We start from the raw sequence: 24,077 nt of genomic DNA, 5'->3' as shown, positions 1-24,077 counted from the left end.
GAACATCAAGCTCTCACCAACCCGAGCGCTTGTTCCAACTTTCTATCGACTATCTTGATTCCAGTACTGAAAATACCCCGGAACATAGCAAACATGGATGACATCCAGACACCTCCCGACGACGCGACAGTCCAAACTCCTGTCATGCCAGAAGGCAATGCGGACCCTGGCGACCCTCTGGGGCCTGACGTAGAGGAGGAGAACAACCCCGATGCACCTGAGGTTTTCCCGCAAGAAGACGTTGAACTTACTGGAGAGAATGAAGTCGACAAGGATGGCGAAGATTCTGACAACGAGTCCGTTCTTTCTGATGTAGACGAGGCACAGTTTGAAGACTTCAACCCTGCAGACATTGCTATCGAGGATCAACCGGTGGCTCTTGATGACGACCTTCTTGGTCAGATCAAGGTCAGTAAAAGGAAGAGAGGTGAAGATGGCGAAGGTGGAGTACAAAAGAAGAAGAAGGAGGGCAGGCGAGAGAAGCCCAAGAATAGGAAGAAAAGAGATGAGGACCACTTCAGTGGCGGTGAGGAGCTTGAAGGGAAGAGGTCCAGGAAAAAGGACAGGGTTCGGGCTGCTACACCAGTGGAGGATGATACAAATCTCACGCCAGAGGAGCGTACGTATAGCCTTTACTAAATGCCTTCAATAGTGACTAAGTTCTTATGCAGGACGCCGGAGAGCTTTGGACAGAGCCATGGACGAAGCGCAGAGGAAACCGAAGGTACGCAGGAAGAAGGACGGCATCGACCTTGAAGCTATGGCAGATGCCGAGATCGAAGATATGCGCAAGAGAATGACCGATGCTGCCGCCAATGATGCAGAGGACCGCAAACATGGTAGACCTGCAATGCGGAAGTTGAAGCTACTTCCGGAGGTGGTGTCTCTCCTTAACAAAAATACTTTGCAGAACTCTCTCGTTGACCCGGACCTCAATTTGCTCCAAGCTGTTTGCTTCTTCCTAGAACCCCTACACGACGGCAGTCTCCCTGCGTATAACATTCAACGCGAGCTCTTTGATGCTCTTGGCAAGCTTCCAATCACAAAGGATGCTTTGACTGCTTCTGGAATCGGTAAAGTGGTCTACTTCTACACTAAGACCAAGCGTGCCGAACCTGGTATTAAAAGACACGCGGAGAAGCTTGTAGCCGATTGGACAAGACCTATCTTGAGACGCAACGATGATTATCGCAAGAAGGATGTTGCTCAGGCAGATTATGACCCAACGCGCCTACCTATTCGGAACTCACAATCAAACTCTCAAGCCGCGATTGCTGCTGCAGCTAGAGCTAGAGCTCTCGCCGCACCTGCTCGCTCGAACCGTGCCAGGGTAGAGACAGAGCATATGAGCTATACCATTGCACCTAGGTCTAATGTCGTCGGTTCAGATGTGAAACAAAGTCGCAACCCCTTCACGCTGAAATTGAACCGAGGAAAAGGTGTCAAAAGATAGTTTAAATACACCGGCTCAAGTAATACCGGCATATTCAAAGGTATCGCGACTGGCAATGATGCATTGAATGATTACGGATCATCTTTGGCGTTAACATCATTAAGGGGGGCTAAAGCGTTCATCAACTACATTCGGGTGTACTTCAGACAAAGAAAAACCCGTATACTTCACATTATTATTGTATAGTTCACTCACTCTCGGCTAATGGTGTAGTATCTACCTTCGTCGGCCTCGTCTCTCCCGCCATAGTTGCACCTTCAAACCGTATCTTGTTCCTCACACTTCCAAGACCAGTGATCCTCACTTCTACCTCGTCCTCATGGGTCAGGTATTTCGGCTCAGGCTTGAAACCAAATCCAACGCCCGAAGGAGTTCCCGTCATTACCACAGTCCCAGCTTCGATTGTCGTACCTTGACTGATGAAGCTGAGGATAGTCGTCACGTCGAATAACATATCGTCCGTCCCTGTGTCTTGCCGTAGCTCACCGTTCACAAAGGTCTGCAATCGCAGGTCATCCGCAGACTTGAGAATCGAGGGTGACACGATTACCGGTCCGAGCGGCGCGTACTTATCAAAGCCTTTGCTGAAACCCCATTGGGGTACGCTGCCGGCGTAGGCAGGATCGCGTTGCCATGCACGGTTTGAAATGTCGTTCCCCACGAGATAGCCGGCGATATATGACAGTGCGTCTTCTCTAGGAATATCTTTTGCCGTGCGACCAACAACAAAACACTGAAGGGTTAGAAGATGGGATCGAGGATATCTGTGCTTGCAGCAAAACTTACAAGTTCACCTTCATAATCTGTGCTATCAGTGTGCGCCACTGGCGGTATTGGGATAGTCTCGTTCCACTGCGCAATAGACGGTGATCCTTTTATGAAAATTGAAGGATATGGAGGCGCCGTTCGACCACCCTCCTTGACTATTGCAACCGTCAGTTCAAGCTTACCATCAAATGTCCACGGGCAACACTGTACTGTGCTTCATATAATTCAAACCGACGCATCTAACAATTGGTACATCCTTCGGCGTGAGTGGACTAAGCAGTTCTTTGACAAACTTCGTGACGCCTTTCTCCGGTGTGAGACCACTTTCGCTGAATGTAGTTCCACTCAAAACCGTAGCTTCAAGCCTACCGGCTTCGTACAGCGGGATGACTTCATCGCCGGAGTTAACAATGGGCTCGCCGTAGCGTTCGATGTCGTCTTCGTCAACGAAGCGTATCAGACGCGTCCACGCAGGCATAGCAGGAACGTCTGGTTTCTCTGGGCTGGGATGAGTGATGAGAGGGTACTCTCTTCGCAATTGAGACTTCGTATGAATGTTCGTAATGGAAATGAAATTGATATACGTGAGGAAATTTAGGAGTCACGAAGTTGCAACGCACCTCAGCAGACTCAGGCTCAACAGACCTAGAATTTCCAGCACGACCATTATCAACTCCAATACTCACGCCCCTTTTATAAGCTGTATTACAGTCCGGAAAGCGGGTCGCGTGGGCGGTTTGGTAGGGATATACACAGGTCCCTTTTTTGTGGTACGGGTGTAGAGCGGGGAGGCACCGGAAACTATTTTGGGCACCTCTTTCACTTGGCAGGTGCCAGATGGCTTTAGATGCCTAAGGCAGGTATACAAACAAGTATCATGATTGTCTATCGCATGAGAACTTGGTGGACTCAACAACCACGTCGCTACACATCGGTCAAAAACATGAGAGAACTACCAGCGCTTCGGTGGCGGCACCAAATTTGTGTAGTCTCAAGCCGCCTATTAGTAACTAAGTAGTAAACCCACGATGATTTGCCCTGATGTCTTCCAGATCAAAACCAAGGATCTCAGAAGAGCGCAGTCGCTGAAACAGTGAGGTGCGGCCACAAGACTGTACGGATCGATATGTATGCAAAGGGCGGCGTACGGGAAGTGCAAGTGCTGCCCACCAGAGTGGTGGCCTGTGGCACTGGAAGTTCAGCCAGTTGACACAAAGGATGGTACCATATTCATGGGATCCAAGTTCAAACGCAGGCTCTTGGGTTACAACGTAATACAAAATATAGCCAACAAGCGTTGATTGTGAGTCCAAGATCTAGTAAGTACCTGTCTAGACTCGCTGCTCTTGTGGCGCCCTTTCTTGTACTGTCTGGTGATGGATGTATTGCGTCCACAATACCAATAGTGCCAACTCCATATCATTTAATACCATGCCAACCCATACCAACTCGAAGAGAATTCCGATGTGCCGTCTCAGCATTATTCTGCTGTGTGTCTCCTGGCTAGCAATGGTTCCATAGTCAAGAGATCCGCTGAATGAGGTACTGATGATTGTGCTTGAATCCGAAGTCCAGTTTGACTCATGAAGATGATCTGGAGCGTGGCTCTCAGTCACGCTACCTAGGAATAGCTCGATAGTGCCCGACATCTTCGTAAAATCTAGGACAAACTCAAAGTCATCTCGGTCGGCTGAGACTTTAGTACAGGCCACAAGCGTGACCAGAGCCAGAACGATTTTGAACACAGCGCTAGGATTCATACTGAAGCATCCATTAGGTAGCCGTAGCTACTTTGAGTACGAAACTGACGGTTCCGACTCGCCGGTGTGTTTACAGAGACTTCGCTGAGCTTCGTGGGCGAGCTTACAGGGTGAAGCAGGGCTTGAGATGGATATAAGAGATCGGGGCTATCCAACTCTCCAACTATCACTGTAATATCCGCCACTACTTGGACGTTGTACTTCTATATTGTCAATGTTCTGGGTGTTGTTAATATTGTACATTCTGGAAGATCTTCAACGATACAAAGTAAACAAATTTTCCAATTGTTGAAGAAGAAGTGAGGCTTATGACCGCATGCTCAGTCGAAGAGAAATGACTCTGCAAATCAGCGCGTACTGCACCTGGCGCTGTGAAAAGGTGATATGATGTGTGAAACGGTGTAAAAGTAGACGCGTTGAGGTGGGTGTAGACTTTATACGTTAGTCGGCGAAAAGTGGGGCTTCCATGGATGGATATTCTAAACAAAACAAGGCTGGCGCTTGCTAGCTTCGACATGCATTCAGATCCACTTTGACACCTTCACACGCGTATACTAGCGACGTCAGGCACCCCAATATAGCATTAAAAAGTCACATACTGAGAATTATGCTCTCTCTTCCTCTCATTACACCCCACGAAGTCGGTATGTACCTTGTACATAACCAACCGGCACTAAACAAGCCTACAGGACCTCAACATCTGGCACACGAACCCATCGCACCGCCCTATCCAGACCTTAGAGCATACAGATAACCCACAAGCGCATGCCCCGCCTCAGCATTCGCGCCGAGCGCAAGCGAACCCTCGCTCCATGTTGTCCCTGCTAGCTGCCGACGAAAACCTCATCGAACAACGTAAGCAGAATGTCAGGCGCTTTGGCGCCAGCTGGATACGGCCGCCAGGCATAGCGAAGACCTACCAGGCGTCCATGGATGAGTTAGCCGAGCGCGAGGAGCAAGAGCTGCTCGCCCGTAGAGAGCAAGCAATGCTGGAGCTTGCCAATGCCGCTGAGGCAGAAGCGCAGCGCGCAGAGGCCGAGATAGCGGCGGAAGAAGCCAATGAGGTTGACCGGGATCTAGATGAGGATGTGCCCGAGGCGGACGAGGAACCTGATCTCGACGACGACATACCAGAAGCAGACAGTGATAGTGATGATGGTGAGGGAGAAATGACTTTCAACGAGGAAAGCTTCATAGAGGGTAGCATGGTTCAAGCCGATGTGGAGCAGATATTGGAGATGGAGGAAGGCGCCTCGATGATGCACGGTGGCCACGATCTGGACGACGATATACCAGAGGCCGGAAGTTATCAACACACGGACACGGAGGCAGAGGATTCGAGCGAGCTTGCGCCTATGGATGAAGGGAGCAGCAGAGTCATTGGCAACCCAAATGTAAATTTCAACAGGAGCTTCAGGAGTCAAGGCGAGAGTTCGCTTTTCGGAGGTAGCTCGTTTCTTGGTAGCAGTCCAGTTGCAGGTCGCGGTGGCGCAGGCAATCTGTTCAGCAGGGCACAACAACAACAAGCGAGACAGCAGTCAAGACAAGCCTGAAAATATTATGATACCCAGTAAGCGCGATACAGCGCTAAGCTAAATGCAACGCCCGCCTCAATCTGCACTGTTATATGTACAGCAATATTGTGCTCTTAACCTTCCATACTGACCTGTAGAATGCAGTTTCAAAGTGTTGTGAACCTCTATCAGAATAACCACACGTACCAGAATAACAAAGACACAGCTGCGAAGAACATTAGCCATACCCTCCAGCCAACACCAGTCTTATCTGCCATGCGCAGCATCCTGTTCATGGTGCCTCTTAATCGTTGTCTCGTTCCTTCGAAAGACTCATTCATCTTCTCAGCAAGTGCACTCGAGTCTCGAATCTCGTCTCCGATGGCCATCGTCAGCTAGATGCATAGTCAGTTTGTGTAGGCAATCCTAGAGACACCTGGGGCAGACTCACGTCTTTCAGCATCTTTACCCGTGCTCCCATGCCCTCCATCTGATCATTATTTTGACTTTCTAGCTCGTCCAGTACTGCAGAACTGTACTGCCCTCTTGAATTCGGCGTCGCTGATCTGAACTGTTGCTGCCCTGCGGCTAAGCCTCCATTTGCCCCGGGATATGCCGAGAATGCTCCTCCAGCAGGCGCACTGCTATTTGCCGGAAGTCCATATCCATAGCCACCGTTCGACACATGTTTCCCGCCTGGTGACTGCGAGCCTGCACGCTCATCGTATGCGCCGAATAAGGAGGATCTGGACGAGCGTTCGTGGAGATTGGAATTGAATCTACATGCTTTGTTAGCAGACAGATACACTGCTCGGATACCACATCACTTGCCTTGAGGCCATGGTGCTATCGTTGCAAAGGAGTCATGATCATGTGTGGGTGTTTACTTTACCAAAAGTTATTGCGGAGCAGCATTCGTAAGTGGAAACGGTGGCCGATGCGATGCATCCTTGAGATTTGGGGGCACGTGCACCCGTGTTGCGCGCTGAGTAGCCGTTGCGTCATTGGCCCGTGGCTGCGATCGGGAATCTTGAAAGCTCCAATTCACAACCAACATCTTCAGAGGTGACAAAAGGCAAAGGTCTTTTGCTAGACGACCATGATGAGTGCATGAGGGCTACGCTACCGGGATGATAGTTATAAATTGTTGACATCTCAACTTCCGCAACATGTACGCCCATGTCAAGCCTTGGAGGCATCTGCCTAGGCGCGCAGGAACTTGTTTGCGATCTACGCCAGGTCTTGCTGGTACGAGGTATGGATACATTTACCCTATTTCATATTCACATCTTGACAGCAACAGGTCCCAGCTATGGCAACAGAAGCTGCGCGCTGCTAGTGGGGACGCGACACTTGAAGCCGGAGAGAATGAGAGTGGACATATCAGCCAATCTCCTAGCGAGGGAATCTTCTTTTTTGAGAGTAAGCATACTATGGACGTAGACGGAACGTAACTGACGTGGATCTAAGACGTATATCCGCTGCGATTGCAATGGCTTCTCAAAGTACCTTTTTCAGGGGAGAGGGTCATGACTAACAACATGGGCAAGCTTCAGAATCTGGCAATTGCCGCTGCCGACCCTGTCAAGGTCGTCAACAAGGCCTATAAGAACTCCTCGCCATTGACAGTCACAGAGGTTCTTCCGCGATTAAAGGAAGGTGGTGCCTTTGTCAAGTTCACGCATGATCCCAGCCAGAGCCGCCAGGAAATCGAGGAAACTCTGGAGAAGTACCTACGCGAGAACCAGACGAAGCCCTGGTGGAACCCATTTGCACGTATTCAAGCTAGCTTAGTCCGGGGGAAACCGTGGGTAGAAGATCTGTATCGTCTGCCAACGACCAGACTTAGAGTAGAATTTCTTCCTACTTCACCGGGAGAGGCAGCGGCAGAGCTCACACAAGAAGACTTGTATTCGTTCTTTCGGCCATATGGCAAGCTTCTTGACATTGTATCTCAGGAATCAGACTCCAAAGTTGCTCCTCGATTTGCACTGGTCGATTTCACTTCTCGCAGACATGCGATCATGGCACGAAACTGCATGCATGGTTATGTCGTTGATGAAGCACAAGGAGGGGGGAAGCTTGGGACCATACTACGTTTATCATACCAGAAACGTATCAAAGCTCATTGGATCCGGGACTGGCTCTTGAACCACCCAAGAATTGTGATACCGGCCGCCGTTGCTTTACTCACTGGTATATCTATTGTAGTGTTTGACCCGTAAGTGAGACCTCCGTTCCCTAAGCATTAACTAACGTAGTCAGTCTTCGGACTTTCTCAATTAAAGTCCACATCACTCGTGCTTTCCATATCGAGGACAATAAGCTGTTCAAGTGGTTCAAGACACAGGCTAACGACCTCATATCATTCCACCATAAAGCCGAAAATGATGGTATGGAAGCCATATGGGACGATCGCAAGACAAACATAGACCAACTCAAGACCTGGCTCATGGAGTCTGCCGATACATTCATCATTGTGCAGGGCCCACGTGGCTCTGGGAAAAGGGAGCTCATTATCGATCAAGCGCTCCAACATAAAAAGAACAAGCTCATCATCGATTGCAAGCCCATCCAAGAAGCACATGGTGATAGTGCCACCATTAGGGCCGCAGCGGCCGAAGTTGGCTACCGACCCGTCTTCTCTTGGATGAACAGCATCAGCGGCATGATTGATCTCGCAGCCCAAGGTGCAGCTGGAGTCAAGACCGGTTTCTCTGAAACACTGGACAATCAGCTTGCCAAGATTTGGAACAATACTGCTTCAGCTCTCCGTCAAATCGCCCTTGACAATCGCCATCGCGATGACAGTGATAAGGCGCTTGGCGACGACGAATGGCTGGAAGCTCACCCTGAAAAACGACCTGTTGTTGTCATTGACAATTTCCTGCACAAGAGCCAGGAGAACAATGTCGTCTACGACAAGATCGCAGAATGGTAAGTCCTCTCCATGACCTCAGTCCCCCAACATTCTCACGTAACTCACAGGGCTGCACAACTCTCCACCTCCAATATTGCCCATGTTATCTTCCTCACAAACGACGTCTCTTTTTCTAAATCCCTCAGCAAAGCCCTTCCTGACCGTGTCTTCCGCCAAATCTCCCTCAGCGACTGCAGTCCCGAAGTCGCCAAACGCTACGTCATCTCCCACATCAACGCCGACCAAGCCTCAAGCCAGAAACCCACGTCCGACTCCGCCGCAGCCGCCGCAGACGAAGACGAAGACGCCGAAAAGCCCCTCACCCCAGCCCAACGCCGCAAAGACCTCGCCGAACTCGACGAATGCATCTCCTATCTCGGCGGCCGCCTCACCGACCTCGAGTTTCTCGGCCGCCGCATCAAAGCCGGCGAAACACCCAAGAAAGCCGTCCAGGAAATGATCGAGCAGAGCGCCAGCGAGATCCTCAAAATGTACCTCATCGGCGTCGACGACAACGCCGCCCGCGCCTGGAGCCCCGAGCAGGCCTGGCTGCTCGTCAGCCAACTTGCCCGCCACGCCACGCTCCGCTACAACGAAGTCCTCCTCGCAGACACCTACAACAAGAGTCCCGCCGGCGGCGAATCCGCCCTCCAAGCCCTCGAACAGGCCGAGCTCATCACCATCCTCAGCGCAAACGGTCGCCCGCACAGCATCATGCCCGGCAAGCCCATCTACCACTCTGCATTCCAGCGCCTGACCGCCGACACCGTACTGCGCAGCAAACTCGATCTCGCCACGCTGACCCAGCAGACCAAGATCGAAAGCGCTAATATCGACAAGTACGAGGCTGAGCTGCGGCTCTTGAGCGACGTCGCGAGACAGCAGCAGTTGCCGCAGCAGTTGGGCTCGCGCGTGCAGTGGTTGTTGGAGAAGGTGGCGGCGTGTCAGGGGAAGATTGAGCGGTACGAGAGGGAGAGTGCGGCGTTGAAGAAGGTTTTGGTGACGGAGTATTAAGTAGATTTAGGGGGGTTGTGTAATTAATTAATAGTGTGACTGCCTGTATTATACCCTCCTCTATACTTCGATCTAGATATATTCATGCCTGATGGAGAATCTATACCTCAGGAATCAACTTCGAGCAGAGTTAGGTGTCTGAGTGACTGATTGACTTACTGATGGAAGGACGACACACCGGAAGGCGAGTTGGCACATTAGTACTCCACATCCACAAAACTCAGTGCATACATCAGTCACACACCCAAGCCAAACCAGACCAAGTGTGTTCAACTCGGCGTCATTTGATCTGATCTTCGATTTCGATTGGACTCATCCTACAACTACCCAACAACAAACAACAAAACCAAAAAAACAACCGCATTCCGACCCAAGACTACCTGTCCATTTCCACGCAGATATATGTATCCCAGTCCCAGCCTGATCCCAGCCTAGCGCGCGCCAAACAGCCGTAGGCAAAAATCTCCCCTTGAATTTCCCACCTGAACGAACCCCCAATATACGCCTATAAAACATCCAAGCGCTCATTTAAGGCGACATAAACATGTGAAATATGAAAATATGAAAATGGAAAATAGGAAACACGGGGCCGATTGAGCCCCGGGAAGACCTTGAGGTCTGCAGTCTAGCGAAGGTATCAGTAGTAGTGGTATTTACACATGTATGGATGTGGCCGTAATGTCGTATCGTTCTCAGACTATCAGGTCTGGACGGGTGGTGGCGGTGGTGGTGGTAGTGGAGGTGATGTTGGATATGGATAAAATGGCTCAAAAAATGGCGCGCTGCCGCTAAAAACCGAGGACGAAAAAACTTTTTGACGTCGAGCGAGAGGAAGAAGTAAGTTACGAGAGAGACAAGAGAAGTTGTTGAGCGAGGTTGTTGGGGTGGAGATATTCTCAACCACACTGGCCTGGGTCTGTGTTTTTACGTTAGCCAAAAGATGCGGTATTTCTTCTTGGTGGTACTGTTGTTGTTATGGTTGGGAATGATTGATGGGATGCAGCTTACACTTTCGGGCAGTCAAGGGCTGCGGGAATAGTCCGTTTGCAAGGAGATCTTGCATGTCCCACTCTGGTGCACTCTCCGTCTTCCACGTCCAGAATATCCAGCCCGTGGCCTTCTCGTACGCGTCCAGTTGAGCCTCGATGAACCGTCCGATGTTGTACTTGTCGTCGTTGCTGAGCCCGGCGACGGTTCCTGTGTACTTTCCATCACACGAGCCGACATGCGACGATCCGGCCAAGGTACCGTCGTAACGAGCACCCTTTCCAAGTCCGTTGAGCCACTTTGCACAGTCGGTGATACCGCCGGTGAATTCACCAGCGATGGTCCACTTTCCGGTGCTTGCCATCTGTCTGCCAAAGTCACAGGCAGTTGCGATGTGAGCGTTTGGGTCCATGGAGACTTGGCTTTGGTCGAAAATCTCGTAGTGGTGAGTGTCAAGCAAAAGATTCCACATGCCGGAACCCCAGTTGCCCCAGGATGTCACCCCTTGGAAGGCATCGTGGAAGGTGATGGCCACATTGTTATCTCTGAGATTACCCCATCCGTCCATGTAGAATTGGCGGACTGTGTCCATGTTCAGATTTGGGCCAAGGGGCTCGTTGAGGAGTTCGATGGCAGAAACGGCGGGATGATTAGCGTGATCATCTCGAATCTTGTTCAGTACGCTGATGGTGGTTGCAATAGTGTTTCCTTGAGTCCAGCCGATAGCGCCCAAGCGACCGCTGTTGTCGAAGCCATTCTGCGATTCAGGAGCACCGTGGAGGTCAATCATAACCTTGAGGCCTGCAGCTTGCGCCCAGTCGAGAGCTTCACCAAGCTTCTGATAGGCACCCTGCACGTATGGGTCTCCATCCTGTTTCTGCACGGCCCAGTAGCCAATTGGTATCCTCACGTGATTCAGGCCTGCTTTTGCGATTTGGCTGAAGTCGTCCTGAGTGATCCACGAGTTCCAATGCGCGCTGAGACGTCGGTATGCCTCGTCGTAGCCCAAGGTCCGGGTTAGAGTGTATTCGTCTTTCACACTGTTGCCATCTGCCCAGTCGTTGAACATAGATGGCGTGATCCATGGCTCAAGCACAAACCAGCCGCCGAGGTTTACACCTCGAACTTTCTGATTGTTATAGTCGAATTTCAACGAACCTTGACGTTTCTCGGTTCTAGATCTAAGCATCAGTATGGAAGACATTCATGTGGCTGGTGATCAACTCACGGAGCGGCTATGCTGGAAGACGCAAAAAGCGCCACAGCGAGCGTAGACAACAACCTTGATACCATACTGGCGAACTTGATGTGACGTGTCTGGTTAATTGGTTTGTGTCACTGTAGAAGAGAAGTTGAGTAGCGAATCTGTAGAATCATGTGCTTTGAAATGGCGAGCAGAGACGATTATGGATATACCCGGGAGGGCATTAGGACAATATAAAGAGTTGCTTTGGGTAGCATCGATGAGCGGAGTGATAGTGCGTTGTTGATCCCATGATATTCGGAGAAAAACAAGGTGCAGCAAAACTGGGACCGAATCGGCCAGCTACTAAGATGGTGAGCAGCAAGGTCAGTAGCCAATTGCAACGCACCGTGAAGCTGGACGAGGAAAGGAATGGTAGAATGGGATGAGCACGAGGCGTTTTTCGACGTAGATCTCAGGCAGCTACAGCACAGGCAAACCTGGCAGAGTGCTGTTCACGGGCAGGCCTCAGAGCAGCCGAAGTACGGACGAAGGCCATTGAGGCAGTCGACGATGCAGATCTGCACGTTATGCTAGACACAGCAACCTCAGGTACGAGTGGATGATTCGCCCGACGTGGCCAAGCTATGACGGCGGACGGACAAGGTAGATTGTTTCGAGTATAGATCATCAGAGTTTTGCCCAGTGAATGGTGACTGCAATCATCGTGGTCCGGCTTCATAATCATCGTCATCATCATCATCAGGCTTCTTCGTGTCGATGCTTCGTCTCTGTCTTCTTCAAGACCCTTCCAGCGTTTGAACCACCCCCGCATCTGGTAGGGCTCAAGTGCTGTCACGCTGACCATGAATTAGCACGTTTTGCGCCTCTCGTGATGGTCGATCACGAACATCTTACCCAGACTGTAGGCTCCATGCGTGCTGCTCCACCGTGATAGACAGCGGGGGAAATCCTGGCGGGCCCAAGAACCAGTCACCAAGATGGATCACTCATGTATGACCTCTGTCCGTGCTTGCATTTGCTTGTTTACACCGTATATTGACCGGACGGCACTTTCTCATGCAGTTTACTGGTAGTCATTGTGGTGCGGTCAATAGGTAGAGGTGTTGTAGTTGTAATTAGTTGTCGTTGCAGTTGCACAACTGAGACGAAGAAAAGTGCCAGGGCAACTACGCCTCTACAGTAGCCCTAGCAGCCACAACCCTCCCCATACAGGCGGTGCATGTGGTGCCAACCTAGCCGCTAAATAGCTAGCAAAGGGCACCAAACACGCCCCCGCAAACCCCCGGCCGCCCGCAAAAAGGCAGCTTTGGTAGCGAGTCGCCCCAGCACTTAGCAATCCGGTGCCATGGGTTCGCAGTGTATCACAGACAGCACAACACACCAAAACCCACTCACAGCTGTCCACGAGCACGCCCAACCGTCATAACATTCCATACATCTTTCCATCCACCCATCACACGACACAAACTTCCCCCAGGTTGATCGTCCACTAACTGCTACTATAGCATGCTGGCAAGTCAGCACTCAGTCCGGGGGATGTGAAATGACGTTGATACAAGAGTGCTGCCATGTTTTCTTTTTGCGCATGCCATCTGACATGGTGGCTGTTTGCGTCATGCCGTAGGTAGCTTTGGCATCGGCATGTTTCTTTGCGGTGCATTGCATGAGTGACGGGCGTGAGTGAGTGAGTCGTCTTACGTGCGCACTACCGTCGCGTGAGCGGGCTTCGTTCCGAGTGTGTTATCGGATATGTCGCGTGCGTGGTGTATCCAGGGGATCGCCCGAGCGACTATGGTTCCCCAAGTACCTGTGTAATTATAAAAGTTGTGTTCGACGCTGTCCGACCATACAAGCAGCCTCATTCATTGACTCTTTTCGTCGTCTGGCAACATGGATAGCCAATATCGGAGCATATCCAAACGTAGCAAACACTAGACTCGGAAACATATGCTTACTGCATTTGTTGGCATTACCGTGACTCTAACGTGAGCTTACGCGAAAGACTGCTACTGTACAGCCATCCATAAGTGGGGTTCGTTGTTATGTACGTGAGAATAACATTTCATAAAAACAAGCATCTCGCACATCCATGCGCTTCTCGTACTCCATCAAACGGACCCTAAAAGACTGGCTATGTGTTGTTCATCAGTCATATGCAAGATTGGAAACAGGTAGTCCGCAATACCGTCTCATGATACAAGAAAAGATCCCCAACTCCTCATGAAGTGCTTCCGTCTAACATTCCCGTGGATGAGAGTTGCGCTCACCGCCGAGGAAAAAGCGCAAGCAAATGTGCCGGCACATATATCATCTCACCACCAAGCAGTCTTATGATTCTGCATTCACTTCATCAGTCATCCCATTTAGAGCCCCATAGTTGCCAGGTTGATCTTGTTCTTCTGAATCAGCGCTTCCAAGACCGCCTATTCCACCTCCTAAGCCAGCTCCCAGCCGTCCACTTTCATCTTCTTCACCCATTCCATCAACATCGGGCCAAAATCGTTCCGCAAGCCAGCAAATCTGCTTGAACACTTCCTCGCACCGCAGCATCTCTTCTTTACCATTCGATACTGTCGCATTGGCAAGTTCATCTGCGAGTCCACGCGTGGCTTCTACGAACTTTGCGAATGCGGGCGACGTCCAATTGGGGATGAAGGCCTGGTGAAGGGCGACAACGTGTGTTTCGGTCGAGGGAGTACTGAGAGAATGGGAGAAATTCGCGGCGTACATCCATGCAGTGCGATAACACTGGAGCAAGATTAGACGACTGGGACGTGGTAAAGCTTTGGTAGACATACATGTTCAGTGCCCCATAGGACGATCATACCCTCGAGCAAGGAAGCGCTGGAGCTGCTTGCGCTTACAAACAGATCTAAGTATGCTCTTGTGATGTGGTTTGGTGGGGTATCGGTGACCTGCAGTCCGTATTTTGATACCGTGATCTCGAAGAAGCTCATTTCTCGTCTGATATTATTCAAGGCCGAAATGAGGAGATCCATGGTACGGTACATTGGATGGAATTGTGAGTTTTGGACCTGGGGAAGTCTGATCTTCGCGAGGAGCTGGCCGATGAAGCGTATGTATCCACGTGCATAATGTCCGTCTTGTACAAGCCACTGGTTCAGTGGTGCAGCTGCGAGCGTACCGCAACCAGCATGGGATAAGAAAGGCTGCTGCGTGGCCGATGTGAACTCCGACTGGTAGGACGCGAGGAGGTGACTCGTCAAGGAAGGAGAGGGTTGCGGAGGACCAGCCGACGGTTGCGTGTGCTGTTGTGATAGACCACTTTGCATCATCAGGGAATCGCGATTGCGCTTATTCTGGTTTGGTCCACGTCGATTGACGTGAAGGTTTGGATTTGGATGCGTGCCATTGAGTATGCCTGGGCCCGGAGGCCGTGTAGGTATTTCGGTGCCGCCATTGCTGTTCGTAGGATTGATCGTTGCTAGGTGCGCAAGCGCTTCTGGAGACTGGAGGTAGCTCTGACATTCTTGTAGATGCTCGATCTGGCGTGTGGTGTTTTTTGCGCGAACATAGCCACAGTGACGACAACGAACTTTATTACACTGAAGAGAGTTAGTGTGCAATTGCGATCGTGCGCGAAGAAGTTGAATTCGAGTACTCGAATCATGTTGTTGACTTACCTTGCTTGGCGTGTCGCTGTCATGAAATTCTTCATACGCACGACGGATGTCGGGGTTCGCGTGTCTTCCCATGGCGATCGCGAGCCAAGTTTGAAATCTTACTGTATCGTGAAGCCGGAAGTTGTAATGTTGGGTTACGAATAGGTAAAGGGTGGGATGTGGCCTGATTTGTATGAGTAATCACGCGTTTTACCTTTTTCATCGTAACGCTAAGCCTTTTTTTCGTGTCCGCGTAACCTAATCATGTACAATCATCAGCTGATCATAGAAACGCGTTATCCTGAAAGGTACAATCATCAACTGCGCCCCAGAGGTTCGCATCAATGAGTGGCTAGCATCTTATCTATATCCCCTCTGCACAGGACAAGAGGATTCTACTTCTTAAACCTCTAAATGGTAGTCTACAGGGCAGAAAAGTTGGCTCGAAGGGATAAGATGGATTCCTCCTACTATAGATAAGATTGTGGACTAATTGATATTGAAGAGATAGGCAAGAACAGGATGTAGCTAATGATCACCCACATTGACTGGCAATAGTATAGTATCCAAAATTGCTAAGCGGTGTGTCAGCTCATGCGTGTATAGAATCGGTATGCCTTTTTGAGGTTTTCAAGGGCTCCATAATACCTACATGTCAGCAATTTACTGAAGCTAGCCCGAAAACTTTCCCGGTGATATGACTCAAGGAAAGCTGGAACTTGTGGGGCCACTAGGTTTTCACTTCTTCCTCGCTGTCCTCACACGAACCGCCGTACGATCCTTTGTCTCGAGTTCAAAATGGTAACGGAATGAGATTGCTGTTACACTGCACGTGGAGAAAGCATAAGCCGTTAACCTAGAGAGGAACCATAGCGCGATGACTATCCCTCGGTCTAAGACGCCATGTAATAGCACCTTAGACAGGCAAACTGAAATGGTGCGGTGTGTTATCTAGAAGATGTATGCGTGTACGCAGATGACTGGAGCGCATGTGAATCAATCCATCTAGTGATATTTGACTGCACCAGCGCCTGCCATTATTCCATATATGAGCGTGCACATGCACACCGAACCATCAGTAAGTCCGGAGAGGACATTACAAAAGCATTGTGTCGCATTTATGGCCCATGCACCCAGATTGTGGACCTGACAGCCCGGGAGGTGGAGCAGAGCAGGCTTCTCGAAGGCTTCCGGAAAAGTGCTGCTCAGAATCTCCGAGATCAATCGAGGACGACATTCATATACAGAGCTAGGTTTTCGAGGTCGCTCCTTCAGCTCAGATGTATATGTCTGTGATTATCCAGGATGGAGGCGACACGTAGATCTTGATGCTGCACCACCATTACTACCGGCTCTTGCTCCACAAATGTGATACTTCGCCACAAAGATAAACCTCAACTACAGGTGGAGTTGGGCTAGCATTGAGTTGCCTAATAATACCCATTTAATTTGTCAGTTCAGAACACTGGGCAACCATATGTTCTCCCACAACAGCATCGTAATCGATTCAATGTTTGTCGTAGCCTATTCAAGCACAAGATCCTTCATGAGAATTTTTTGATCGAACAATACAGCGCCATGATCGGTATCGGGCAAGTCTCGTCAGCGCGCGGCCTTAAAAAGAGGATCAGAGTTCGGGATCCTCAAGGCTGTCCGTACTCAGGGGTCATTTTCACGTGTAAAATGAGCTGGCCGTTATTCGATAACAGTATCTCGAGCTGCTGGTAGCTTTGCGGCTGCTCCGTGCCGACATGGGTAGTAGATCCTTGTCCATCCCACCCTCAGTGGCTCCATGAGCGCCCTGAAAGAGACATCGTACTGTTCCCCTCCGACCTGGATGCGGCGTGCTGATTAGGGCGGCGGCGCCAGAGCCTGAGCGTAGTCGTGGCGTCTTTACGAGTAAAGAGAGGTACGATGGACGAGATAGTGCGCTGTTTGTTTGGTGTTTGTAGGTTGTCGCTGAGTGTACCTAAGAATGACTCGTCTGGGGCTCCTAACGACGTTGCTCGAAGAGCGGTCTGTGAGCGGGTAATTGGTCCACTCACCTGCTCGTTCCGGGCACGCCATAGCATGTAAATTTCATTTTTTTCTGCGCGTCTTACACGCACATCCGCTGCCGCCTCGACACCACCATCCCGATCCCCAACAGCTTTTATCTACTCCTCACTTCTTCCTTTCTTCTCTTCATGATGTCCTCGCCTTCCACTCAGACACATCCTTCAAACACGATTCCCTCCACCTCCGCCCATCCTTCATCGTCAACCATCGACCCCACTACTCAAGATGCCCCGCGAGGACAGTCCACCACCACCACCACCAGCTCCCCCGAACTCTCCAGTCTTAAGATAAAGCTAAAAAATGCCCTTCGTCAATTCCCAGACTTTCCTGAGCCTGGCATTCTCTTTGAGGATATCATGCCTATTTTCGCTGACCCGATCTTGCACGAGTCGCTCATCAAAGCTCTGGAGCTACACATCACACAACACTTTGGAGAGCAAAGGCCTGAAGTAATCGTTGGCCTAGATGCACGAGGTTTTCTATTTGGGCCGTCATTAGCGCTGCGGTTAGGAGCTGCGTTCGTTCCCGTTCGTAAGAGAGGCAAGCTTCCCGGTCCCACCGTGACTGCTAGTTACAAGAAAGAGTATGGAGAGGATTTCTTCCAAATGCAAAGTGACGGAGTCAAGACCGGCCAGCGTGTGCTCGTGGTGGACGACATAATAGCCACGGGTAGGTCCTGCATTTCAATCATGAAGTACAACTCGAACATACTAACTGTCGAATTAGGTGGCTCCGCAGCCGCAGCAGGCTCACTGGTTAAGCAGCTTGGAGGCACTCTTCTGGGCTACGTCTTTATTCTTGAGCTAGACTTCTTGAAAGGTCGCGATAAGCTCGATGCTCCAGCCATTACTCTATTGTCCGGTCAAACCGAGAGCAGCAAATAATACCCATGCATTGAGGAAGTAATGTCTTTTGACTAGACGTCTATCATTCTCACCCACTATTCGACGAATCCACGATTGATATTGCATATTTCCTTGCGCATTCGGCGTTCTTCAAAATAAGTTTTAATGATAGTTTCGGCCTTTAAACATATAGAAGATCGCGTTCTTCAACGAGCAGGCATTTTTTCACCCCGGTCCTGCGTATAAAGATACCAAACCCAACAGCCCATGTACATTTCCACACGTCGATCAAAAGTTTGAGATTCAGACCACTATTAATGCCGACATCGGGAAGCGCATTAGTGTTTCGCATATCCGCGGCGATTCGCGGGGAGTCCCGTTCGACCCCACCACGTACCTCAACCCTAATTTTGGTGACAAGCTCACGAGAGGTCCCTTGGCTAGCTCAAAACAAAATCTAAGAGTTATAAATCTCGCACTCTTATCTTGTTCCTTCCTCATGCAATTGCCGACCTGCTGCGCCATATCTTCTACTGTACGGCTCTTCTCTCCAATCCGACGACAATTTGCCCGGGTACCTCTGCCATATCCATCATCCAATCACACTTACCGAACAACCACATACAAAATGGCTGAGATGAAGAAGGTCTTCTCTGCTGAGGCAGCACCACGTATGCGTTCCTCAATCCTCATACGGTAGCCAAGCTAACCAATTGACCAGCTGCCGGCCCATACGTACGCTCCTCCGTACTTTCTTCCCTGCCCTCGTCCAGCCTCAGTCCCTATCATGATGATCTGACTCACAACCCCAACAGTCCCAAGCCATAATTGTCGGCCCCACAATCTTCCTCTCGGGCCAAATCCCCATGGACTCCACGGGAAAGATCGTCGAGGGCAGCATTGGCGACCTCACCACCGCTTGCGTCGCCAACATCAAGGCCATCCTCAAAGAAGCAGGCTCCGACATCTCCAAAGTCATCAAGGTACATCCTGTCCTCCTCCTCCTCCCATGCCCACCCCGTAGACACAAACACAAAGAGACACACACATAAAGCACAAGAAATACATACACAGCAGCCCCAACAAAACGCACAAAAAACTAACATACCTCGACTACTACAGACCACAGTCTTCCTCGACGACATGGCCAATTTCGCCGCCATGAACGCGTCGTACGAGACGCACTTTACGCACAAGCCCGCGCGCAGCTGCGTCGCTGTCAAGACCCTGCCTAAGAATGTGCCGGTGGAGATTGAGTGCATTGCCATGGTGTAAAAATGCGCATTTTTCTTTTGGGAGGGAGCCGAGGGACGAGAAGGGGTGGGGGGAAATGTGGAGCTCGGACATGATGTTATCATCCCACTGCATCCCATCCCATGAATCCCACCAGGTCCACGGCTACGTTCGTGCACTTCGAAAACATGTTCTGACGGCTTGCTGCTTCGGTTGGTAGCAAAGTAGAATTGAGAAAAAAAAGTCGCATATAGATAGACTAGCTACCTCACATGATGATCATGTTACAAATTGAAACAATGAAAAGTAATTGGCTTTCTGCTGCGTTCTGAAGTAGAGAGGTCTTGATCACTTCTTTTGCTATGATTGATTGATTGATTGATTCTGATTTGCGGTAGGTATTGGGGGCCATGGAGGTTATAGATTGGTATGATTAGGTCCTCTGAGAACTATAATAAAGCATGACACATGTTTACTTACTGTAGTCACATTTATAGAATACCTGAATGATACCTGCCAAATGCCCCCACTTTCATTCATCCGTCCAGTGATAGTGCCCCACCAGAACAAAAAGAAGCCGCATCCTGAGGCCGCACTTGTTCCCCCAGATTAGTCTGTGATAAGTCAACTGTCGGGATATTCTATCAATCTATGGCAAGGTGGCGGAGTGGTTAACGCGTGTGACTCGAATATTCCTATCCGGCATCACATTCCTTCGGGAGCGCAGGTTCGAGTCCTGCCCTTGTCGTTTTGCAATTTTGAGTCATTTATCGTAGCCGTGGCCCGTTCTGATACAAAACTCTATTTCATCGTACTCTTTTTACTCTTACTTTACTTGAACTATATATATAACTATATATAGGGTGAAATACATCAGCCAGCCCAATTTTGCACCAAGACACAAAGAAGTTCATGCAAATGATTATATGATCATAGTGTTACGGTCGTAGCCATTTTTGGAGAGCTCATATGAATCCCCACCTGGGAATGCCCAAAAAAATACGGTATAAGGAAAGCGTGACAGTCCGGCAGACTAGAAGAATATTATACAACGAGCAGCTTTACAAAAAAAGCCCTCTTCCATGATCCGCGCGGGATCACACATTCCTCTCCCTCTCATCCGAGACCCACCTCGAGTTTTAAAGGCAGGTCTAGAAGCGCTATGAATCGACGGAAATCTCCAAAGGCACACTGACGTAATGGGGGAGATTTCACACGACAAAATAATAATAACGGAAGTGTATGTCCACGCCTACGCCTGAGATAACGCCTCGTCCTGTACCAGGGTTGCACCTCAAAATGCCCGACTTGCCCGACTTGATCAGAAGTATGTAGCGCCATTTTGAAAGATTTCAGGAACTCTCGCGCTTCCTCTTCATCACTGCAATATCATCCTCTGCCCCTGGCGTTGCTCATGAAACATTGTTCGGAAACGCTCAGCACAGACCGCCAGTAGCAGCCAGGTCGGGCTTACTTTGAACCCAGCGGAATGGTACCGTCTGCTGGCGGTCGCAGTGCTCTTTGTCCTCACACTCGGTCATGTGCCAGAGTTCAACGTTCGAAAGAGCCTCCTTGATGGTTTTGGCCTCAGCGTTGGTAAATTTGGTATTTGTGGTCGAGCAGCTGGCCGGGACGTAGAAGCGAGAACTGTCGCAAAGGCCGGTAGGTGCCTTAGCAGGTGCTGCACGCTTTTCGGGGCTGGCTTTGCCTTGGAAGAGACCCGAGGTTGGTTGAGCTTCAGCAGCGTATGCAGCGCTCGGATGTAAGGCCTCCTCGGAGGCCTTCGCCTTTTGGTCGTTCGTATTTGTGGCAGATCCCTTCCCAAGGCTACCCTTACAGAGAGTAGACACTTCGAACTTTGCGCGTTTCAAAGTAAGGCTTTCGGGCCATGTCGCAGGAACGAAAATATCATTAGCAGGTAATGATGGCTTCTGTTGGGACCAAGCTGCGCTCGCGGTGCGAGAGTTTTCGTTGGCACGAACGAAGACATCGCCAAATGGAGTGGCCTGGATGAGATCGGCATTGCCGTTCTTACTGGATGCTTCCTGTACAAATGTCTGCACGGGACTGACATACGAATTTCCGAGCTGAGCAAAGTGAACATTGAAGTTGAGACCAAGTAGCGTATGAAGAAGGTCGGCTGGGTTGACCGTCTGAGCGTCGTAGGTAGGAACATTGAGCTCGATACAAAGCTCTAGCGCAGCCTTGTCTGTCGGTGCAACGATGTATTGGGTGACACCACCAAAACGTACCAAAGAATGGATGGTATTGAGAAGCATATCGCCGAAGAGCCAGGAATCGTTCTTCTCTAGGCTGAACGGGATGACGGTGATGCTACGTTCAACATTGTCAGAGGCAGTGTCGATGTTGCCCAAGGATGAAATAAGTTCATCCAGATCGTTCTGAACCTTGGGCCACTTGAAAACTGGGGTCCCAGGAGCAAGGAGATGCGGGGCTGAGAGTGCGTGAAGCGGCGTAAGCCATTTTTGCATGAAAACGTTACCTTCCATTGTCTCCTTGACCATATAGCTCATTTCTTTTGTAAAGTCCATCTTCGCCTTGTAGTTAAGGAGTTGTTTCATCCTGCAGGTATCAGCAAGAGTGCCCTCCAGATCATTCTTGCGACCATCTATGTGGACCTGGTCTTTGGACACAAGATCGGCAACATCTTGAACAGAAAAGGCCGTTCCAGTGCCAAGATTGACCACGTTGCCGTGCAGATCCTGGGATTGCTGAGACAAGATCAGACCGTTTACAATGTCCGAAACGTGGATAAAGTCTCTGTAGTGGGAACCATCGCCCTCGATGGTCAGTTGCTTGCCGTCGGCTGCCTGCTTCGCGAAAACACCAGTGACAATGGCATAAGCGCCGGTGCTGGGCTGGCGAGGACCGTAAACCATGAAGAAGCGTGTCGAAATGGTCTGTACGGAGAACAGACGATCAAACATCTGCATTTGGAGTTCTCCCTCGTATTTACTAGCAGCATAAGGAGTGAGGAAGTCGGGAGCTTGTTCCTCGCTATGGGGAGGCTTGTTGTTGCCGTAGTAGGTGGAAGAAGCAGCGTAGATGACCTTCTTGATATCACCCTTTGCACGAACGGCATTGAGAACATTCCAGGTTCCGAGCGCATTCACCTCAACGCAGAAACGAGCCATTTCAGGGTTTTTGAGCGAGGGTACTACCTTGGACATGGCAGCCAAATGATAGACGTAGTCTACTCCCTTGACAGCCCGCTCCAACGCTTTTGGATCCATAATGTCACCAAAGACAAACTCAATGCGATTGTCGTCCAGAGGAACATTGCGTAGGAAGCCGGTGTAGAGACTGTCAAACACACGGACTTTGTAACCAAGATCGAGCAGTCGGTCCACCAGATTTGAACCGATGAAGCCAGCTCCTCCAGTGACAAGCACCCATGTTCCATCAGTTTTTTGTGGTGAAGTCCCGCCATCCTTCAGAGCTACTTGGACACATGGGTCGTGAGCCTTCTCACCCGAGGCGGGTGCTTTGTCAATATTGTCATAGGTATGATCGAATGTGGGATCGGTTGAGGAATTCGGTGATTTGGTGGTCTCGCTTGTTGATGGAATATGAGGTCTGAAGGGAGGAAAGCGGTTGTGGAGGCCCGTGGACGAGGCCGTGAAAATGAGGATCAGAACGAAGATGACTGCAACGAATAGGACCGCTCGTATCTGTATCCGCCGGTGGCCAATCATCATAGTGGACATTTTATTCCCAGTATAGAGAATCTTAGTATGGAGCGTAAGTGAGGCGATCGGGAAGCTTTGTAGATAGTGTGTTCAGAGGGAGGATGAGGATACAGGCGCAGTAGAGAAAGGCGCGTAAGAAGCTGTTGGCGAAGAAAGCGAAGGATTACAGGCGTGGAGGATTTTCCGGACAGCCAAGGTAGAAGAGACACGCCGGGAGGATTGGCGATGTACTCGTCAAAGGACTGCAACGAAGTGAGAATGCGGCAAGGCAAAAAGAGAGGAGGTGGGTGAGACAGAGAATGAGTGCAACGGATGAAAAAGTGAAGATGAAGATCAAGTCACGAGAACGATAGGGGGAAAGTTTAGGGGAGCCAGATGAGGAGATGGATGTGGACGGGCAGCCAACCAGACCTAGCGCGGCTGTCTCTCTCTGCTCTCCAGCTAGTGGACTGGGCCTGAATAGCTAGGTGCCTCCCTGTTCCGAGAAATCCTCCTCTACTAATGGGTGACTTGGCTTCTACTACTATATTGCTGCACCCGCACGCACCGCAAGCCAAAAAATTATATATATGAGCTGCTCTTGAGCTTTTGAGTCTCATTCAATTTTGCAGAGAACGAAACAGCCCCTTGATAGTTGGCCGCTCTCCCTGTCCGTTTCCAGGGGTTCTACGAGACCTGCAACCTGCGGAAATCGCCACTTGGATAGATGGAATAATAATAGATGCTGACTGGACACATCGATTCAAGTTGGCGTCCGGAACGTCCACAAATCAATCCACTGTTCCCACCTCATGCCCGATAGTAGTAATACAGAGAGTTTCTCTCCATCAGGCCTCGTCGTACACCTGCTACGAACAACGAAACATCTTCTTGACATATCGAGCGTTGCACACTGCGCCGCAACTACTTAGGTGCCACCTCCATGCTGGATGCTGGATACTGGATGGCGGATGACAGTTGCTGCAGGATACACTGATTGGTACAA

At 50.2% G+C, this 24,077-nt stretch overlaps 11 protein-coding genes and 1 non-coding gene across 12 annotated transcripts; 6 read left to right on the top strand and 6 right to left on the bottom strand.

Annotated features, from left to right (window-relative positions):
* Positions 1-79: 79 nt before the first annotated feature.
* EJ05DRAFT_540195 (uncharacterized protein) lies at positions 80-1,453 on the top strand (the record flags this gene model as incomplete). Its single annotated transcript, XM_033749582.1, has 2 exons — positions 80-619; positions 672-1,453. The coding sequence occupies exons 1-2, from the start codon at positions 94-96 to the stop codon at positions 1,451-1,453; spliced, it is 1,308 nt and encodes a 435-aa protein (XP_033597917.1). The 5' UTR covers positions 80-93.
* Positions 1,454-1,595: 142 nt separating this feature from the next.
* On the bottom strand, positions 1,596-2,831 carry EJ05DRAFT_532751 (uncharacterized protein; the record flags this gene model as incomplete). Its single annotated transcript, XM_033749089.1, has 4 exons — positions 2,432-2,831; positions 2,240-2,376; positions 1,709-2,186; positions 1,596-1,618 (listed from the first exon to the last, which is right to left on the bottom strand). Exons 1-4 carry the CDS (start codon positions 2,697-2,699, stop codon positions 1,596-1,598), a joined length of 906 nt encoding a protein of 301 aa, XP_033597916.1. The 5' UTR covers positions 2,700-2,831.
* Positions 2,832-3,552: 721 nt separating this feature from the next.
* Positions 3,553-3,981, bottom strand: EJ05DRAFT_502923 (uncharacterized protein; the record flags this gene model as incomplete). The annotated part of the gene is made up of 1 exon (XM_033747333.1): positions 3,553-3,981. One exon carries the CDS (start codon positions 3,979-3,981, stop codon positions 3,553-3,555), a length of 429 nt encoding a protein of 142 aa, XP_033597915.1.
* Positions 3,982-4,588: 607 nt separating this feature from the next.
* Positions 4,589-5,560, top strand: EJ05DRAFT_512972 (uncharacterized protein; the record flags this gene model as incomplete). Its single annotated transcript, XM_033748384.1, has 2 exons — positions 4,589-4,621; positions 4,671-5,560. The coding sequence occupies 2 exons, from the start codon at positions 4,589-4,591 to the stop codon at positions 5,532-5,534; spliced, it is 897 nt and encodes a 298-aa protein (XP_033597914.1). The 3' UTR covers positions 5,535-5,560.
* Positions 5,421-6,410, bottom strand: EJ05DRAFT_478471 (SNARE domain-containing protein). Its single transcript, XM_033744465.1, has 3 exons — positions 6,327-6,410; positions 5,947-6,274; positions 5,421-5,890 (listed from the first exon to the last, which is right to left on the bottom strand). Exons 1-3 carry the CDS (start codon positions 6,335-6,337, stop codon positions 5,684-5,686), a joined length of 546 nt encoding a protein of 181 aa, XP_033597913.1. The 5' UTR covers positions 6,338-6,410; the 3' UTR covers positions 5,421-5,683.
* Positions 6,411-6,526: 116 nt separating this feature from the next.
* Positions 6,527-9,612, top strand: EJ05DRAFT_102059 (escape protein-like protein 2). The gene is made up of 5 exons (XM_033738944.1): positions 6,527-6,750; positions 6,799-6,917; positions 6,966-7,716; positions 7,761-8,432; positions 8,484-9,612. The coding sequence occupies exons 1-5, from the start codon at positions 6,665-6,667 to the stop codon at positions 9,427-9,429; spliced, it is 2,574 nt and encodes an 857-aa protein (XP_033597912.1). The 5' UTR covers positions 6,527-6,664; the 3' UTR covers positions 9,430-9,612.
* A 529-nt stretch (positions 9,613-10,141) lies between these two features.
* On the bottom strand, positions 10,142-11,891 carry EJ05DRAFT_102110 (glucan 1,3-beta-glucosidase precursor). The gene is made up of 3 exons (XM_033738945.1): positions 11,645-11,891; positions 10,438-11,591; positions 10,142-10,345 (listed from the first exon to the last, which is right to left on the bottom strand). The coding sequence occupies exons 1-3, from the start codon at positions 11,707-11,709 to the stop codon at positions 10,326-10,328; spliced, it is 1,239 nt and encodes a 412-aa protein (XP_033597911.1). The 5' UTR covers positions 11,710-11,891; the 3' UTR covers positions 10,142-10,325.
* A 2,060-nt stretch (positions 11,892-13,951) lies between these two features.
* On the bottom strand, positions 13,952-15,339 carry EJ05DRAFT_502918 (heme oxygenase-like protein; the record flags this gene model as incomplete). The annotated part of the gene is made up of 3 exons (XM_033747332.1): positions 13,952-14,371; positions 14,422-15,189; positions 15,268-15,339. 3 exons carry the CDS (start codon positions 15,337-15,339, stop codon positions 13,952-13,954), a joined length of 1,260 nt encoding a protein of 419 aa, XP_033597910.1.
* A 2,096-nt stretch (positions 15,340-17,435) lies between these two features.
* EJ05DRAFT_502917 (adenine phosphoribosyltransferas-like protein 1) lies at positions 17,436-18,188 on the top strand (the record flags this gene model as incomplete). Its single annotated transcript, XM_033747331.1, has 2 exons — positions 17,436-17,973; positions 18,031-18,188. 2 exons carry the CDS (start codon positions 17,436-17,438, stop codon positions 18,186-18,188), a joined length of 696 nt encoding a protein of 231 aa, XP_033597909.1.
* Positions 18,189-18,777: 589 nt separating this feature from the next.
* On the top strand, positions 18,778-19,424 carry EJ05DRAFT_502916 (protein HMF1; the record flags this gene model as incomplete). The annotated part of the gene is made up of 4 exons (XM_033747330.1): positions 18,778-18,820; positions 18,871-18,884; positions 18,965-19,132; positions 19,272-19,424. 4 exons carry the CDS (start codon positions 18,778-18,780, stop codon positions 19,422-19,424), a joined length of 378 nt encoding a protein of 125 aa, XP_033597908.1.
* Positions 19,425-20,035: 611 nt separating this feature from the next.
* On the top strand, positions 20,036-20,130 carry EJ05DRAFT_t65. The gene has a single exon. It is a non-coding gene; the product is annotated as a tRNA-Ser (tRNA).
* A 192-nt stretch (positions 20,131-20,322) lies between these two features.
* Positions 20,323-23,459, bottom strand: EJ05DRAFT_478467 (NAD(P)-binding protein). Its single transcript, XM_033744464.1, has one exon. It carries the CDS (start codon positions 23,108-23,110, stop codon positions 20,819-20,821), a length of 2,292 nt encoding a protein of 763 aa, XP_033597907.1. The 5' UTR covers positions 23,111-23,459; the 3' UTR covers positions 20,323-20,818.
* Between the last annotated feature and the right edge of the window lie 618 nt (positions 23,460-24,077).

The sequence above is a fragment of the Pseudovirgaria hyperparasitica genome (genome assembly GCF_010093815.1).
Source record: "Pseudovirgaria hyperparasitica strain CBS 121739 unplaced genomic scaffold EJ05scaffold_13, whole genome shotgun sequence".
Classification (NCBI taxonomy): Eukaryota; Fungi; Ascomycota; class Dothideomycetes; order Acrospermales; family Acrospermaceae; genus Pseudovirgaria; species Pseudovirgaria hyperparasitica.
This window is presented reverse-complemented; position numbering and strand designations above follow the sequence as displayed.

Bases quoted from the DNA above. Each gene is read 5' to 3' on its own strand.
- EJ05DRAFT_478467 (XM_033744464.1), bottom strand. From the start codon at position 23,110: ATGTCCACTATGATGATTGGCCACCGGCGGATACAGATACGAGCGGTC.
- EJ05DRAFT_102059 (XM_033738944.1), top strand. From the start codon at position 6,665: ATGTACGCCCATGTCAAGCCTTGGAGGCATCTGCCTAGGCGCGCAGGA. The intron at 6,918-6,965 runs GTAAGCATACTA...CGTGGATCTAAG, and splicing joins GGGAATCTTCTTTTTTGAGA to ACGTATATCCGCTGCGATTG. The intron at 8,433-8,483 runs GTAAGTCCTCTC...CGTAACTCACAG, and splicing joins TACGACAAGATCGCAGAATG to GGCTGCACAACTCTCCACCT.
- EJ05DRAFT_478471 (XM_033744465.1), bottom strand. The intron at 5,891-5,946 runs GTGAGTCTGCCC...CTATGCATCTAG, and splicing joins GGGTAAAGATGCTGAAAGAC to CTGACGATGGCCATCGGAGA.
- EJ05DRAFT_102110 (XM_033738945.1), bottom strand. From the start codon at position 11,709: ATGGTATCAAGGTTGTTGTCTACGCTCGCTGTGGCGCTTTTTGCGTCT. The intron at 11,592-11,644 runs GTGAGTTGATCA...GCTTAGATCTAG, and splicing joins TCTTCCAGCATAGCCGCTCC to AACCGAGAAACGTCAAGGTT. The intron at 10,346-10,437 runs GTAAGCTGCATC...GTAAAAACACAG, and splicing joins GCCCTTGACTGCCCGAAAGT to ACCCAGGCCAGTGTGGTTGA.